At 39.2% G+C, this 16,150-nt stretch overlaps 1 protein-coding gene across 3 annotated transcripts in view; it reads left to right on the top strand.

Annotated features, from left to right (window-relative positions):
- Positions 1–14,051, top strand: part of cby1 (chibby homolog 1 (Drosophila)) — a 40,836-nt gene extending 26,785 nt beyond the window's left edge. For all 3 annotated transcript variants that reach the window (XM_041237820.1, XM_041237819.1, XM_041237818.1), the window contains exons 2-5: positions 740–859; positions 6,233–6,338; positions 9,907–10,019; positions 11,465–14,051. In XM_041237820.1, the coding sequence (XP_041093754.1) occupies positions 782–859; positions 6,233–6,338; positions 9,907–10,019; positions 11,465–11,545 (378 nt within the window). In that variant the 5' untranslated portion in view covers positions 740–781 and the 3' untranslated portion in view covers positions 11,546–14,051. The remainder of the gene's footprint in view (positions 1–739; positions 860–6,232; positions 6,339–9,906; positions 10,020–11,464) is intronic.
- Positions 14,052–16,150: the final 2,099 nt, after the last annotated feature.

Below are 16,150 nucleotides of genomic sequence, written 5' to 3'. Positions count from 1 at the left end.
AAACGAGCAAGATGGGCTGAATGGCCTCCTCTCGTTTGTAAACTTTCTTATGTTCTTAACTTATTGGAAACAGTACATTTCACAAAGTACCATTAGTTATTCAGAAATTATTTATTATCTAACTGCTTTTCAGCTGCATTCAGGGATATAAACTCCCTACTGCATAGCAGCTAGAGCCATCCCAGCTTTTATTAGGAGTCAAAACTTTCATGGCTGCTTTCACAGACCTTGGACCTATAGGAAAAAAAAGGACCTTCACAGACCTATAGGAAACTGAAGCTGACACCCTGGGATCCTTCAAGAAGCTGCTTGATGAGATTTTGGGATCAATAAGCTACTAACAACCAAACGAGCAAGATGGGCCGAATGGCCTCCTCTCGTTTGTAAACTTTCTTATGTTCTTATGTTCTTATGATTAGCACATGTCAAACCAACCAACTTTTAGCAAAAAAGTCCTCATGCTCCTAATAGATAGTGTCAGAGATATGGCAGGTCATCATAGTGGTAACTCATACACACTGCAGTAAAGAACCTTTTGAAATATTTTATCATAGGGCTACACAACTCCAATGTTAGTAAATGTTTAGCTGTACATTCCACACATCACACCATTAACTCTAAGTCATACATTTCACAGCTCAATTGCGACCCATTGGTCGTCAAGGAATTTTAAGGGGTCTTGAAACCAGCTGATGGATTATTATTCACTATACTATTGTGTTTGTTTTTTCTCACATAGGAAACTCTGTCGGTACAACTAGGGAAAAGGAAAGAGCTCAGCATGCCTCTGTTTGGGAACGTGTTCAGCCCCAAGAAGACCCCCCCACGGAAATCAGCATCTCTGTCCAACCTGCACACAGTGAGTCTATAATACCAGAGATCATTATCACTGTGTAACCTGCACACAGTGAGTCTATAATACCAGAGATCATTATCACTGTGTAACCTGCACACAGTGAGTCTATAATACCAGAGATCATTATCACTGTGTAACCTGCACACAGTGAGTCTATAATACCAGAGATCATTATCACTGTGTAACCTGCACACAGTGAGTCTATAATACCAGAGATCATTATCACTGTGTAACCTGCACACAGTGAGTCTATAATACCAGAGATCATTATCACTGTGTAACCTGCACACAGTGAGTCTATAATACCAGAGATCATTATCACTGTGTAACCTGCACACAGTGAGTCTATAATACCAGAGATCATTATCACTGTGTAACCTGCACACAGTGAGTCTATAATACCAGAGATCATTATCACTGTGTAACCTGCACACAGTGAGTCTATAATACCAGAGATCATTATCACTGTGTAACCTGCACACAGTGAGTCTATAATACCAGAGATCATTATCACTGTGTAACCTGCACACAGTGAGTCTATAATACCAGAGATCATTATCACTGTGTAACCTGCACACAGTGAGTCTATAATACCAGAGATCATTATCACTGTGTAACCTGCACACAGTGAGTCTATAATACCAGCATTACCACTGTGTAACCTGCACACAGTGAGTCTATAATACCAGAGATCATTATCACTGTGTAACCTGCACACAGTGAGTCTATAATACCAGAGATCATTATCACTGTGTAACCTGCACACAGTGAGTCTATAATACCAGAGATCATTATCACTGTGTAACCTGCACACAGTGAGTCTATAATACCAGAGATCATTATCACTGTGTAACCTGCACACAGTGAGTCTATAATACCAGAGATCATTATCACTGTGTAACCTGCACACAGTGAGTCTATAATACCAGAGATCATTATCACTGTGTAACCTGCACACAGTGAGTCTATAATACCAGAGATCATTATCACTGTGTAACCTGCACACAGTGAGTCTATAATACCAGAGATCATTATCACTGTGTAACCTGCACACAGTGAGTCTATAATACCAGAGATCATTATCACTGTGTAACCTGCACACAGTGAGTCTATAATACCAGAGATCATTATCACTGTGTAACCTGCACACAGTGAGTCTATAATACCAGAGATCATTATCACTGTGTAACCTGCACACAGTGAGTCTATAATACCAGAGATCATTATCACTGTGTAACCTGCACACAGTGAGTCTATAATACCAGAGATCATTATCACTGTGTAACCTGCACACAGTGAGTCTATAATACCAGAGATCATTATCACTGTGTAACCTGCACACAGTGAGTCTATAATACCAGAGATCATTATCACTGTGTAACCTGCACACAGTGAGTCTATAATACCAGAGATCATTATCACTGTGTAACCTGCACACAGTGAGTCTATAATACCAGAGATCATTATCACTGTGTAACCTGCACACAGTGAGTCTATAATACCAGAGATCATTATCACTGTGTAACCTGCACACAGTGAGTCTATAATACCAGAGATCATTATCACTGTGTAACCTGCACACAGTGAGTCTATAATACCAGAGATCATTATCACTGTGTAACCTGCACACAGTGAGTCTATAATACCAGAGATCATTATCACTGTGTAACCTGCACACAGTGAGTCTATAATACCAGAGATCATTATCACTGTGTAACCTGCACACAGTGAGTCTATAATACCAGAGATCATTATCACTGTGTAACCTGCACACAGTGAGTCTATAATACCAGAGATCATTATCACTGTGTAACCTGCACACAGTGAGTCTATAATACCAGAGATCATTATCACTGTGTAACCTGCACACAGTGAGTCTATAATACCAGAGATCATTATCACTGTGTAACCTGCACACAGTGAGTCTATAATACCAGAGATCATTATCACTGTGTAACCTGCACACAGTGAGTCTATAATACCAGAGATCATTATCACTGTGTAACCTGCACACAGTGAGTCTATAATACCAGAGATCATTATCACTGTGTAACCTGCACACAGTGAGTCTATAATACCAGAGATCATTATCACTGTGTAACCTGCACACAGTGAGTCTATAATACCAGAGATCATTATCACTGTGTAACCTGCACACAGTGAGTCTATAATACCAGAGATCATTATCACTGTGTAACCTGCACACAGTGAGTCTATAATACCAGAGATCATTATCCACTGTGTAACCTGCACACAGTGAGTCTATAATACCAGAGATCATTATCACTGTGTAACCTGCACACAGTGAGTCTATAATACCAGAGATCATTATCACTGTGTAACCTGCACACAGTGAGTCTATAATACCAGAGATCATTATCACTGTGTAACCTGCACACAGTGAGTCTATAATACCAGAGATCATTATCACTGTGTAACCTGCACACAGTGAGTCTATAATACCAGAGATCATTATCACTGTGTAACCTGCACACAGTGAGTCTATAATACCAGAGATCATTATCACTGTGTAACCTGCACACAGTGAGTCTATAATACCAGAGATCATTATCACTGTGTAACCTGCACACAGTGAGTCTATAATACCAGAGATCATTATCACTGTGTAACCTGCACACAGTGAGTCTATAATACCAGAGATCATTATCACTGTGTAACCTGCACACAGTGAGTCTATAATACCAGAGATCATTATCACTGTGTAACCTGCACACAGTGAGTCTATAATACCAGAGATCATTATCACTGTGTAACCTGCACACAGTGAGTCTATAATACCAGAGATCATTATCACTGTGTAACCTGCACACAGTGAGTCTATAATACCAGAGATCATTATCACTGTGTAACCTGCACACAGTGAGTCTATAATACCAGAGATCATTATCACTGTGTAACCTGCACACAGTGAGTCTATAATACCAGAGATCATTATCACTGTGTAACCTGCACACAGTGAGTCTATAATACCAGAGATCATTATCACTGTGTAACCTGCACACAGTGAGTCTATAATACCAGAGATCATTATCACTGTGTAACCTGCACACAGTGAGTCTATAATACCAGAGATCATTATCACTGTGTAACCTGCACACAGTGAGTCTATAATACCAGAGATCATTATCACTGCCTGCACACAGTGAGTCTATAATACCAGAGATCATTATCACTGTGTAACCTGCACACAGTGAGTCTATAATACCAGAGATCATTATCACTGTGTAACCTGCACACAGTGAGTCTATAATACCAGAGATCATTATCACTGTGTAACCTGCACACAGTGAGTCTATAATACCAGAGATCATTATCACTGTGTAACCTGCACACAGTGAGTCTATAATACCAGAGATCATTATCACTGTGTAACCTGCACACAGTGAGTCTATAATACCAGAGATCATTATCACTGTGTAACCTGCACACAGTGAGTCTATAATACCAGAGATCATTATCACTGTGTAACCTGCACACAGTGAGTCTATAATACCAGAGATCATTATCACTGTGTAACCTGCACACAGTGAGTCTATAATACCAGAGATCATTATCACTGTGTAACCTGCACACAGTGAGTCTATAATACCAGAGATCATTATCACTGTGTAACCTGCACACAGTGAGTCTATAATACCAGAGATCATTATCACTGTGTAACCTGCACACAGTGAGTCTATAATACCAGAGATCATTATCACTGTGTAACCTGCACACAGTGAGTCTATAATACCAGAGATCATTATCACTGTGTAACCTGCACACAGTGAGTCTATAATACCAGAGATCATTATCACTGTGTAACCTGCACACAGTGAGTCTATAATACCAGAGATCATTATCACTGTGTAACCTGCACACAGTGAGTCTATAATACCAGAGATCATTATCACTGTGTAACCTGCACACAGTGAGTCTATAATACCAGAGATCATTATCACTGTGTAACCTGCACACAGTGAGTCTATAATACCAGAGATCATTATCACTGTGTAACCTGCACACAGTGAGTCTATAATACCAGAGATCATTATCACTGTGTAACCTGCACACAGTGAGTCTATAATACCAGAGATCATTATCACTGTGTAACCTGCACACAGTGAGTCTATAATACCAGAGATCATTATCACTGTGTAACCTGCACACAGTGAGTCTATAATACCAGAGATCATTATCACTGTGCAACCTGCACACAGTGAGTCTATAATACCAGAGATCATTATCACTGTGCAACCTGCACACAGTGAGTCTATAATACCAGAGATCATTATCACTGTGTAACCTGCACACAGTGAGTCTATAATACCAGAGATCATTATCACTGTGTAACCTGCACACAGTGAGTCTATAATACCAGAGATCATTATCACTGTGTAACCTGCACACAGTGAGTCTATAATACCAGAGATCATTATCACTGTGTAACCTGCACACAGTGAGTCTATAATACCAGAGATCATTATCACTGTGTAACCTGCACACAGTGAGTCTATAATACCAGAGATCATTATCACTGTGTAACCTGCACACAGTGAGTCTATAATACCAGAGATCATTATCACTGTCCAACCTGCACACAGTGAGTCTATAATACCAGAGATCATTATCACTGTGTAACCTGCACACAGTGAGTCTATAATACCAGAGATCATTATCACTGTGTAACCTGCACACAGTGAGTCTATAATACCAGAGATCATTATCACTGTGTAACCTGCACACAGTGAGTCTTTAATACCAGCGGTGTGAGGCAGCTGTCCATTTATTAATCCACACTCACTCAGGCTCTCTGCATTAGCACTGTCTCTAATAATATATAATTAGGGGTTCTGGTTTTTGGGTTATATTTGACCGTTTTTGTTTTTAAAACAAATTGGGTTAAATTTGGAATTTAAACAGGTTTATTGGGTCTGCATGTTGACACAGCGTAGGGGGAGAATATGATCAAACTCTTCAACAAAAAGAAATAAAATAGAATTCAGTCCAGTGCTCTTCAGTTCTTCTCGGCTGCTATAGACATATGTAATGTAGGCAAGATCAGTCAAAGTGTGTGTGTTACTTTACACCGGTTCCAGCTAAACTGAAGGACACTTGTTTAAAAAGCTTCAGATCACTGGATGGCACTAGTTCACTTCTATAAAGACACTGACTGATCTAGCATAGGTTTCATAGCACTAGACCTGGCAAGCAGCTCCTGAACTGTGATTTTAAATCCTTTTTGTTTTTACCTAGGACTACACAGGCCCCTGAACACTGCTGTTGATTCGTTGTATGTGATGTAAAGAAAGTGCTATAGTTGTTGCCGCTCGTGAGGATATTAAGATTGTGTATTTTGCTCTCTCTCTGTCTCAGCTGGACCGCTCCACTCGGGAGGTGGAGATCGGGCTGGAATATGGCTCTCCTATGATGAATATCGGGGGGCAGAGCCTCAAGTTTGAAGATGGGCAGTGGCTTTCAGGTGAGGGCAGGTTCTGGATGTCGGAGTATTGAACAAAAGGGTCATGTTTCTGTTTTCACACCAGGCGTAATTACAGTGACAAGAGCACCCTCAGGCTAGGCTAATGTTTGCCTTCACACCAAAAAGAAATGGGTGAACTAATCCTTAAGTCAACAGTGATGTTTCTTGGTTTGTTGACGTGAATATGGAACCATTAACACTGGCCCTCAGGCAGGATGGCTGGGTGGGTGACGTCACAGACCAGGAAATGCAGGCCACACACAAGAACTCCAGGGGGAGTCGCCACATTATTAAATCAAATGCACTTTAAGTAATAAACAAAAGACTTGTACAAACACACACATAACAAAAGGTGATGGTCAAAACGCATCTATAAATATATAACCAAGCAAGTATCGTGCTGGTACTTCCGGTACAAGTAGAAATTGTTTACCTTTAATTTCTTCTCCTTCGCTCTCTCTCTCTTGTTCTTTCTCCCTTCAACCCTCTCCTCACTGTGAGCGGCTGATGCGCTTTTATATACATTGCCATCTCTAAATGAGTAATTACTCTTATAATACATGACCGTCTCTAAATGAGTAATTACTCTTATAATACATGACCATCTCTAAATTAGTAATTACTCTTATAATACATGACCGTCTCTAAATTAGTAATTACTCTTATAATACATGACCATCTCTAAATGAGTAATTACTCTTATAATACATGACCATCTCTAAATTAGTAATTACTCTTATATACATGCCCATCTCTAAATTAGAAATTACTTCATTCATTTGGAGATGGCCACATTATGCACACGTTTAAAGAGATGATGATTTAACCCATTCCACGCTGTCAGACAATAACAAACACAGCCCAGTACCTTTAAATAACCACGAAACAATCCATTTAAATCATAACAATACACAAATAATACAGCGGCGGGCGTACCCCGTCACACCCTCCCTACTGGTTTAATGTAGATATATTGATGCTGTGCTTTTTCAGGATGCCTCCTATTTTGTGTTCTGAATGCCCCTTTAATCTCCTTTTGTGACCCCTGGTCCTTGTTTCTTGTTAATGTGACCCACTGTGACTGAAGGAACACAAAGCCACTTTGTAGCTTGGAACTTGGTTTCAGGAGACTAGGTTTCAAGCCACTGCACGGCACACCAGGGGAGATAGGGTTTGATACAGCAACCTCAAACTAGCTCTGGAACTAGGTTTCAAGCCACTGTTCCTGAAAAAAGTGGCTTTGTGTTCCCTCAGCTGTAGACAGAGGATCAGTGTCTTGTTTCACTGTGTGCATTGACAGATAGGGGTGTCACGATATCAACATTTTCTGATACAATTATTGTGTTTGTTATTATCCCAATAATTGTAATAAACCCGATAATTTTCAAAGAACTACAAAAAAAAAAAAACCCTTACAAATTTATAAGGTTTACTATTTATTAAGCTATAATAGGTATGAAATTAGTATAGCCTAAACTTTAACAAAAAAGTATGGTGCTTCCTTATAATACAATAGATATTTATACAATACTCAATATTTGAAATGCAGAACTAAAATGAAATAAAAAGAATTTGGAGCATTTCCAAAGTAAAATAAAATAAGCCTTAGAGAAAGAACTCAGTCATCATCCTCATTCTTTTTTTGTTAAATAAAAGAATAATAGTTTTTTTTTTTCTTTGCTTACTTAAATTGTTCTGTTTTGGTGCCAACATAGTCCAATATAGGGGGAAACAAACTTAAATGGCACTCATTTCATGTTTTTGTGTAAAAACACTAACATGTTTATATGTTCTGGTGAAAGACATGATTGAAAGGGTGTTACAATATTTCCACATGTGTTCAGTATTTCCATATGTTTTCATATTTGTCTGATTACATCTTATTCATAAATAAAACAGCTACTTGTTAATGTATGTGTGCATGGGTTATTAAACCACCAGCATAGCTCTCTACAAATGTCACATCACATTCTCTCTAAATTTCAATTTTCAAATGTATTTTTGTTTTTACTTTTAAATTTAAAAATAAATTGATGTTTTAAAATTATGAACGGTCGTAAACCCCCTCGCTATGTAAAAACTACTGAACTGTTTGTATAATATACACCTTGTACAGTAACACACCAATATTAATTATAACCAGCAAATTCTGCTCAGGAGGACATCGTTTTCCTGGCTTGTCAGTTGACTATAATTTGAAAAGCACTTTGCAGAGCAGCTAAACACAACTTGGCAGGAAAATAAAAAGCAGGAGACCTGTTTTTTTCAACAGTACAGAGCTAATTAAAAGTAGTTAATATGGCCAACGTTTATCGGTGCTCGTGTTTGAGTTATTTATTTATTTTTAAACGGGAAGTCCAATATGCAAACTGTTTATGACATTACTAATTTGTGACTGTATATGATCAAATACGTCTTAAGCTAAGATGTTTGAAAACACTAATATTTAAAAACGGATTCAAGGATATACAGTGAGTAACATATTAATTTAAATATCTAATAGTCAGCGTTATGTTCAAGTACACTGCACAGAAAGATCACGTTGAAAAGAATTACAGCAGCTAAAACATAAAATAATTAAACACATTTCAACTGTTATTAATACTTCCTGTAATTTTAAACTGTTCATGCTTTGTTCCTTACCGATGCTGCTGCTTTATAAAGCGTTCAGTGGTGATCTCTTAAATGCATGTTGTGTTGCTGATCTTGCAGAGAACACTGACTCTGCATACTTTACAAACTGGACCCCCCTCTTCAACAATTTGATCATTGTCATTTTTTTTTTTAAAACCAAAATAATCCCATATTATTGATTTCATTCGTTTTTTGGAGGGTACAGCTGGCTTGTCTCTTCACTGTCTGAGAAACGCACACGTGATTCAGACACAACTGCTCTTACACGGTGCTGGGTCACGTAGCACGACCAATCGCAGCATTAGAAAAGTAGATCAAAGTTTCTACACTGGAAAAGAGGATGCAGGACGAAGTATACAGTGTGGTACTGCCAGATCACTTTAAACATTCCATCACTGCAATTTGAACTTATTTGTATTAATAATTTAGCGTTACAAATTATGACTTGAGGTTGACAAATCATAACTATAAATAAATAACCGCGATATTGAAAAATATTGACGACACACTAATTGTCAGAATTTTTATCACGATTATCTTTTTATCGTCATATCGCAACACCCCTATTGACAGATATACCCATATGATTTGTTATAGCTGGGGGGCAGTGTGTCTCAGAGCTGGTCCAGTGTCTTGTTTCACTGTGTGCATTGACAGATATACCCATATGATTTGTTATAGAGTTGGGGGGCAGTGTGTCTCAGAGCTGGTTCAGTGTCTTGTTTCACTGTGTGCATTGACAGATATACCCATATGATTTGTTATAGAGTTGGGGGGCAGTGTGTCTCAGAGCTGGTTCAGTGTCTTGTTTCACTGTGTGCGTTGACAGATATACCCATATGATTTGTTATAGAGTTGGGGGGCAGTGTGTCTCAGAGCAGGTACAGTGTCTTTGTTTCACTGTGTGCATTGACAGATATATTATTTGTTGTAGAGTCGGGGGGCAGTGTGTCTCAGAAGGAGGTCCAGCACTTGAAGAAGCGAAATGTGCAGCTGGAGGAGGAAAACAACCTGCTGAGACTCAAGATTGACATTCTTCTGGACATGGTGAGACACTGGAATTGAAACCTTTCCTGTGTTTGGGGCCCTGGTTAAGCAGGGGTCCAAGCATCTCATAGCAGCCAAGGTGTAATTACTGATGCAGCACTTGGATCAGTCTTCCCTTCAACAGTACATTGACTGTTTAATTATGTCTTATATTGACAAAGAAACCTTTCTTTGTGTCTGCTAAAGCATAGTCTTCACAACTTAACTCTTTAAAGTGATCACTGATGTCTACAACAGCACACAACCTTGCAAAATAAAGGTTTTAAAAAATAGTTTGAAACACGATTTATAAACATTCTTCAGGCTCTGACGTCTTATTTTTATCTCATGAGAATAGCAGGGATGTAGTATTTTCACATCTTGTATCGTTGACGTTGAGATTTGACTTTGGGATATAAACTTCAAACTATATTTGTATTTTTTATTTTTGTATTTGTATTGCATTTTTAAATAACATACATGCAATCTTATAATACAAACATTTCCTCCTATATATACTGAGCATCAAAGAAACGTGCCACTTATATTTGAGCATCAGAAGAAACTTATCACTTATATTTGGATAAAATTCACTAGATGTGAACGAAAAATGACAAACTCTGTTTTAGAGCAGGTGCAGTGACTTTTTATTGTGCTGATTTAACAATTGACATCACGAAAATGCTACAAAATGATCTGTCAATCTTGGTCAGATGTTGTGTTGGTCTCCCTGTTCGTGGCCTGTCATTGACAGGAAGTGTCTTGTTATACCGTCTCGGTAGGTTTGAAATTGCTGGCTGTGAGCACACGAGACGGGGAGCCATAGTACGCTGTCCTAATCCAGCCTCCAACATGCCGGTTGCATGAAGGCGCTGCTCTCTTCATGATACAGTATTCTTTCAAAATGTAAACAATACAAATATAATTCTACAGAAAAAAGCTTCAAATGATGATTTTTCTATTATAATATAATAAACCGTTCTTTATCCTTCACTCTAAAATGACATACTGTGTATCCTCAAATTAACACTGCCCTCGAATAAACACTGCACTCAGTTACGAGATTTGTAATAGGCATTGCCCTCGATTAAACGCTGCGCTCAACAAGCATGTGTTCCTTTTACCCCGTGAAGATCTCCAGCAGCGGGTCGATTGCCCTTCTCATCTGTGAGCTCAGCAGCGTTCAGCTTCAAAACAAACTGTAGGACTTCTTCTCCATGCTTCTCCCAAGCACCTTGGCCTCCATATGCAAGTCATAGAAGGTTCTCAAAAACGTTACAACTTCCAGTAACCTCTGCCCTTGAATAAGTGCTGCAGCTGTTTTGGGCAGTTTAAAATAAACACTGCAGTGTTAATTTGAAGATGTGTGGTAAGACATTTTCTCTCAAGTTGCAGGTGGAATCTGGGGTTAGGGTCGTCTCGTTTTCCCCCGAGGCGTGGAGCTGACTCCCTGCCTTGTCTTTCAGCTCTCAGAAACAACGGCAGAGTCCCACCTAATGGAGAAGGAGCTAGAGGAGATCAAGAACCATAACCGCAAGAGAAAGTAAGTGGGGAGACCTGAGGAACACCACACAGCAGAGAAAGAGACCGGGGAGACCTGGGGGAACACCACACAGCAGAGAAAGAGAGCGGGGAGACCTGAGGAACACCACACAGCAGAGAAAGAGAGCGGGGAGACCTGGCGGAACACCACACAGCAGAGAAAGAGAGCGGGGAGACCTGGCGGAACACCACACAGCAGAGAAAGAGAGCGGGGAGACCTGGGGGAACACCACACAGCAGAGAAAGAGACACAACACAACCTTGCTTTCAACAGTGCCTTACACTGGAGGAAGAGACACGCTGCTTCACACAGAAGATGTGCAACAAAAGATTTGTTCTGTGGTAATTTTATCATCTCTCTGGTAATCAGGTTTATTTTCGGTCTTTGAATTGCTTCTGTAATGCCCAAGTATTTTTTCTAGCCCCCATGTTCCAAACACACAATGTGATATCTGTCCGGCAATATATAATATATGTCATATACAATGTTGGCTTTTGAGGCTGAATTGAAAACAGAATATGGTGCAGAGACAATGATAAAGTATTGTATCATGCTTGATACGCAACCAATACTAAAATATTGTAATAGTAAAAGCAGAGAACGTCAAAACACTTTGGTGGATTACCTGAAAGGGTATACGGATACCAATGTATTTTTTCATAACAGGTACCCTCTACTTTAAATAGATGGCATTGTCCACCTCCCGGCCTCTAGCAGGTATTGGGAAAGATGAAATGCAGCCCGTTTTGAGCTCACTTGGACCTTGTATCGGTTTTGGCAATCTCCGTTGTTGAAACCTGTTTTTTGTTGGGATCAGATCTAAAACAAAATGCCCAACCCAGTCGTTCTGCATCGGTTGTACATTAATCATATTGTGGGTGCACCTCTGCACCGGCTTTTGTAAATGTTTGAGTTTGAGACTCTTGTTGTTTTTTAAGGGTACCAAAATTAATCCGATTCAGACTGATGCAACAAAAGCTACAAGCCCAGCCGTTTTAACATGTAAATATTAAAAAATGTTCTCGTAAAACTCAGATTTCTGGGTTAATCAGTCACTTGCGTCTTTGAAAAGCATGCCTAAGGTTTTTTAAACCACCCCCTTTATTAGTTTCGTTTCCCCCATCATTGTACAGTTGAACTTTTCATTTTCAGCAGAGAGAAAAAAATAATATAGGACACTGGCATTTAACACATTTTATGATACTAAAGAGACTTTTATATGTTGTTGAGTGTTTAATCTTCATAACTGTGGTACACAGAGCCCTGTTTAAGAGATCTGCACTAGTGGTACTCGTGGTACTTATGGCTCTTTCTAGTCCAGTCTATTCAACTTGAGGACTGTTTTAACAAGGTACTAGATTAGAATGTTACAGTTTACTGTTTAGACCAACTTAATAGAACCCTTTGCCCCTTTAATTGTGAAATTATAAGATGCAGCACTCATGTCCAGCATATTGTGAATTTTTAAAGTTTGATTGCTAGTCCTGTAAGTATGTAAAGGCCTAAATTGAGTCTTTATTTGGTACGTTGCAAAGGTACTGTGCAGTGCTGTTTACATTGTATGTGATGTACAGGTACTGTTCAGCTCTATCTACAGTGTCGGTGTTGTGCAGGTACTATGTAGTGCTATTTACATTGTCAGTGTTGTACACGTACTGTGCAGTGCTATTGACAGTGTCCATGTTGTACAGGTACTGTTCAGCTCTATCTACAGTGTCGGTGTTGTGCAGGTACTGTGCAGTGCTATTTACAGTGACCGTGTTGTACAGGTACTGTGTAGTGATATTTCCAATGTCCATGTTGTATAGGTACTGTGCACTACTATTTACAGTGTCCATGTTGTATAGGTACTGTGTAGTGATATTTCCAATGTCCATGTTGTATAGGTACTGTGTAGTGCTATTTATATTTACAGTCAGAAATGTAGCTCTCTAATTATCTTGGTATGACATTGCAAGTTGTACCAGCTTCATTCTGAGCTGTAAATATAAAAGTATGAATCCATTAGAATCGTCAAGGAAGTCTTGGGTGGCACAGTAGCATATATCTTGAACTTTTATGCCTTTACCTCTTGAGGTCTGGGTTTGAATCCTGCTGGTTATAATCCAAGCTCCCACTGGACACTAGTCCTCATTGTAAAACAAACGTGCAATATGTTATGGTTGCCAGTCTGTGTTAGAGAGAGGCCCTGGACTGAACGGCAGACAGAGCTGTCCAGGTCAGGGTTTAGGTGTGCTCTCGCTTGCAAAGAAGAGAATCTCTCGTTTGTGTGCCTAACTGTACCAATGAGTTCCTCGCCTTTCACAAAAAAAAGGGAAAAAAGTCCCCCGGTCCTTCTCCAAAGGGATTGTCACTTTTAACTTGTGACTATGTTTAACTTTGTTGTTTGATGTTTCAGCCTGTTTCCTTGTAAACTATTCATGGACATGTTTTTTTCTTAGCTGGTTCTGTTGGACTGTGTTTTTTTGTGTGTTTTTTATACCCCTTTGTAAATAAACAGATTAAACACATTTTTGTTTTCCCTTGTGGTCATTTTGCTTGGCTCTTCAATGTGGGTACAAAGGTCAGCTCTTATGCTGCAGACTCACATAGCAGTCAATAGACGCAGCTTTTTAACCTTTTAATAAAGAAGTTACCCATCCAGCCCAGGGGTCCTGTTTTTTTCACTGTGGACCTACAAGATACATTTAATATGGGGTGGAAAAGGTGCCCACAATGAAAAACGCACCTGTTTTTGAGTCACGATGCAGAGTATTGATATATCCCGACCAATCTTTCCAGGCATGTGTTTATAGTGCACATCTAGATTTTTAGAGGAAATGATTATCAGGTTAATCTGCAGATCAGTGTTTGCTGGGTCAGCTGATCCCTGTTAGGAAGTTGGCACCCCATTCCCACTTGCCTCTCAAACAATTACACTCTTTCTTTTATAGCAATGAGGCTGCACAGTTTCATGCTCCTGGATCATTTTCAATGCGTGGTGTTAACCATTTAAACAGCAACTCTAGCCAAGGCTTTAAAATCCAGTTACTTCCCTTAAGCACTAGTGAGATTTTCATTGGTCACATATTTTCTTGTGTCTTACGTTCTTTTTGTTCTGTCTTTTTGAAATCCAGCCTGGATAAGCCATCAATGGATTTCACAACAGCAGGGATCAAGGATTGCAGCAGCCACCTATTTGTAGAGGTAAAATTGGCTGATACGGGCAGGGTAAAGGTTGATTCAGCACAACTATTCATACTGTAAATCGAGTTAAATGTTCGATCATCTAAAATGGAAGCACCCATCTGTTAATTTGGAAGAAAATAAAGAATGTGGCAAAAAACAAACAAGCATTGCATATTTTACTGTGTGCAGTGGAAACAAACAAGCATTGCATCTTTTATATTTTTTGTTCGTGTCGCAAAGTCGTTTTTAGGACTATGGATTTGAAACTGCGCCTCGACGAGCACTCAAGGTTACGCCTTTGCAGGGGTATTGCGTTCCAGTGATAAAAATTATTTCAAGAACCGTTTTCGTTACCTAGTTGTCATGCCGTCGAATGAGAATGTGAACATGGAGTCAAATGTAAGATCCTCCATGCTGTCGTATCTGGTTTCTGGAATGACAACTTCATTTGTACAGATCGGGCTATACAGACATTAACAACGCGCCTTCGCCAATCTGGTTTGAGTGACCAATCTATCGCTGGGGCGGCACTGTGTGCAGTGGAAACAAACAAGCATTGCATCTTTTATTGTGCACAGTGTAAATAAGCATTGCATCTTTTATTGTGCTCAGTGTAAATAAGCATTGCATCTTTTACTGGCTGCAATGAAAACAAACAACCATTGCGTCTTACTGTGCGCCGTGGAAACAAACAAGCATTACATATTTTACTGTGCACAGTGGTCAGCGATGTGATGCATCTTGGGCTGAAAAAAAAGTTTTTTTTTTTGTTTTGTTAAAAGTTAACTTTTTAGTTTGGATTTTGACTGCAAAATACCTGGTCAATGTTAAGCCTTTGCTGTTTGAGTTCTGCTGTTTTCGGTCTCCTGCTGATAACGGCTTGATTCCGGAATCAAAATTCTTTTAAATGATTATTATATTATGGAATCAAGTACTTGTACAGTACATCTCGTTTTTAAGTTGTTATAGCACAGGTGTTATTGAGCAACCATATTTTGTTGTGCTTTGTTCGTGAGCTGTCGTGATGTGTGTTTTATATGAGTCGTCAAAGGGTGTTAAGTGCAGTTGAAAGTTTTGAAGGTCCTTTTTATAAAGTTCTGTGTTTTATGGTTAAAACCCCTCTGCTGTGTATTCTTATTTCTTACTTGCAGTTTAAATCATTTTTTACTTCAAATACATTAGACAACTTAGATGGTTCTTTGCTGTTACTGTTGATGTATTTATCAATGTGTCCCTATGTGTGATTGCTGCTAATATGGTCTAAGGACCTGTCACTGTTATGAGTAATTAGAGGTCGAGTATTCAAGTTTTCGAAACTTTTATGCTTGTGTGGCAGGCTGGCGAGTGGATAGAGGCCCAGAGACAGACTGCAGTTCAAAAAATAACTATTTTATTATAAATAAACACCAAATGGAAGGGCACAAGGGCCAAAACAAAACAA

Source organism: Polyodon spathula, chromosome 46, assembly GCF_017654505.1.
Source record: "Polyodon spathula isolate WHYD16114869_AA chromosome 46, ASM1765450v1, whole genome shotgun sequence".
NCBI classification, from domain to species: Eukaryota; Metazoa; Chordata; class Actinopteri; order Acipenseriformes; family Polyodontidae; genus Polyodon; species Polyodon spathula.
Note: the sequence above shows the minus strand (reverse complement) of the source record. Positions and strands in the feature narration are given on the sequence as shown.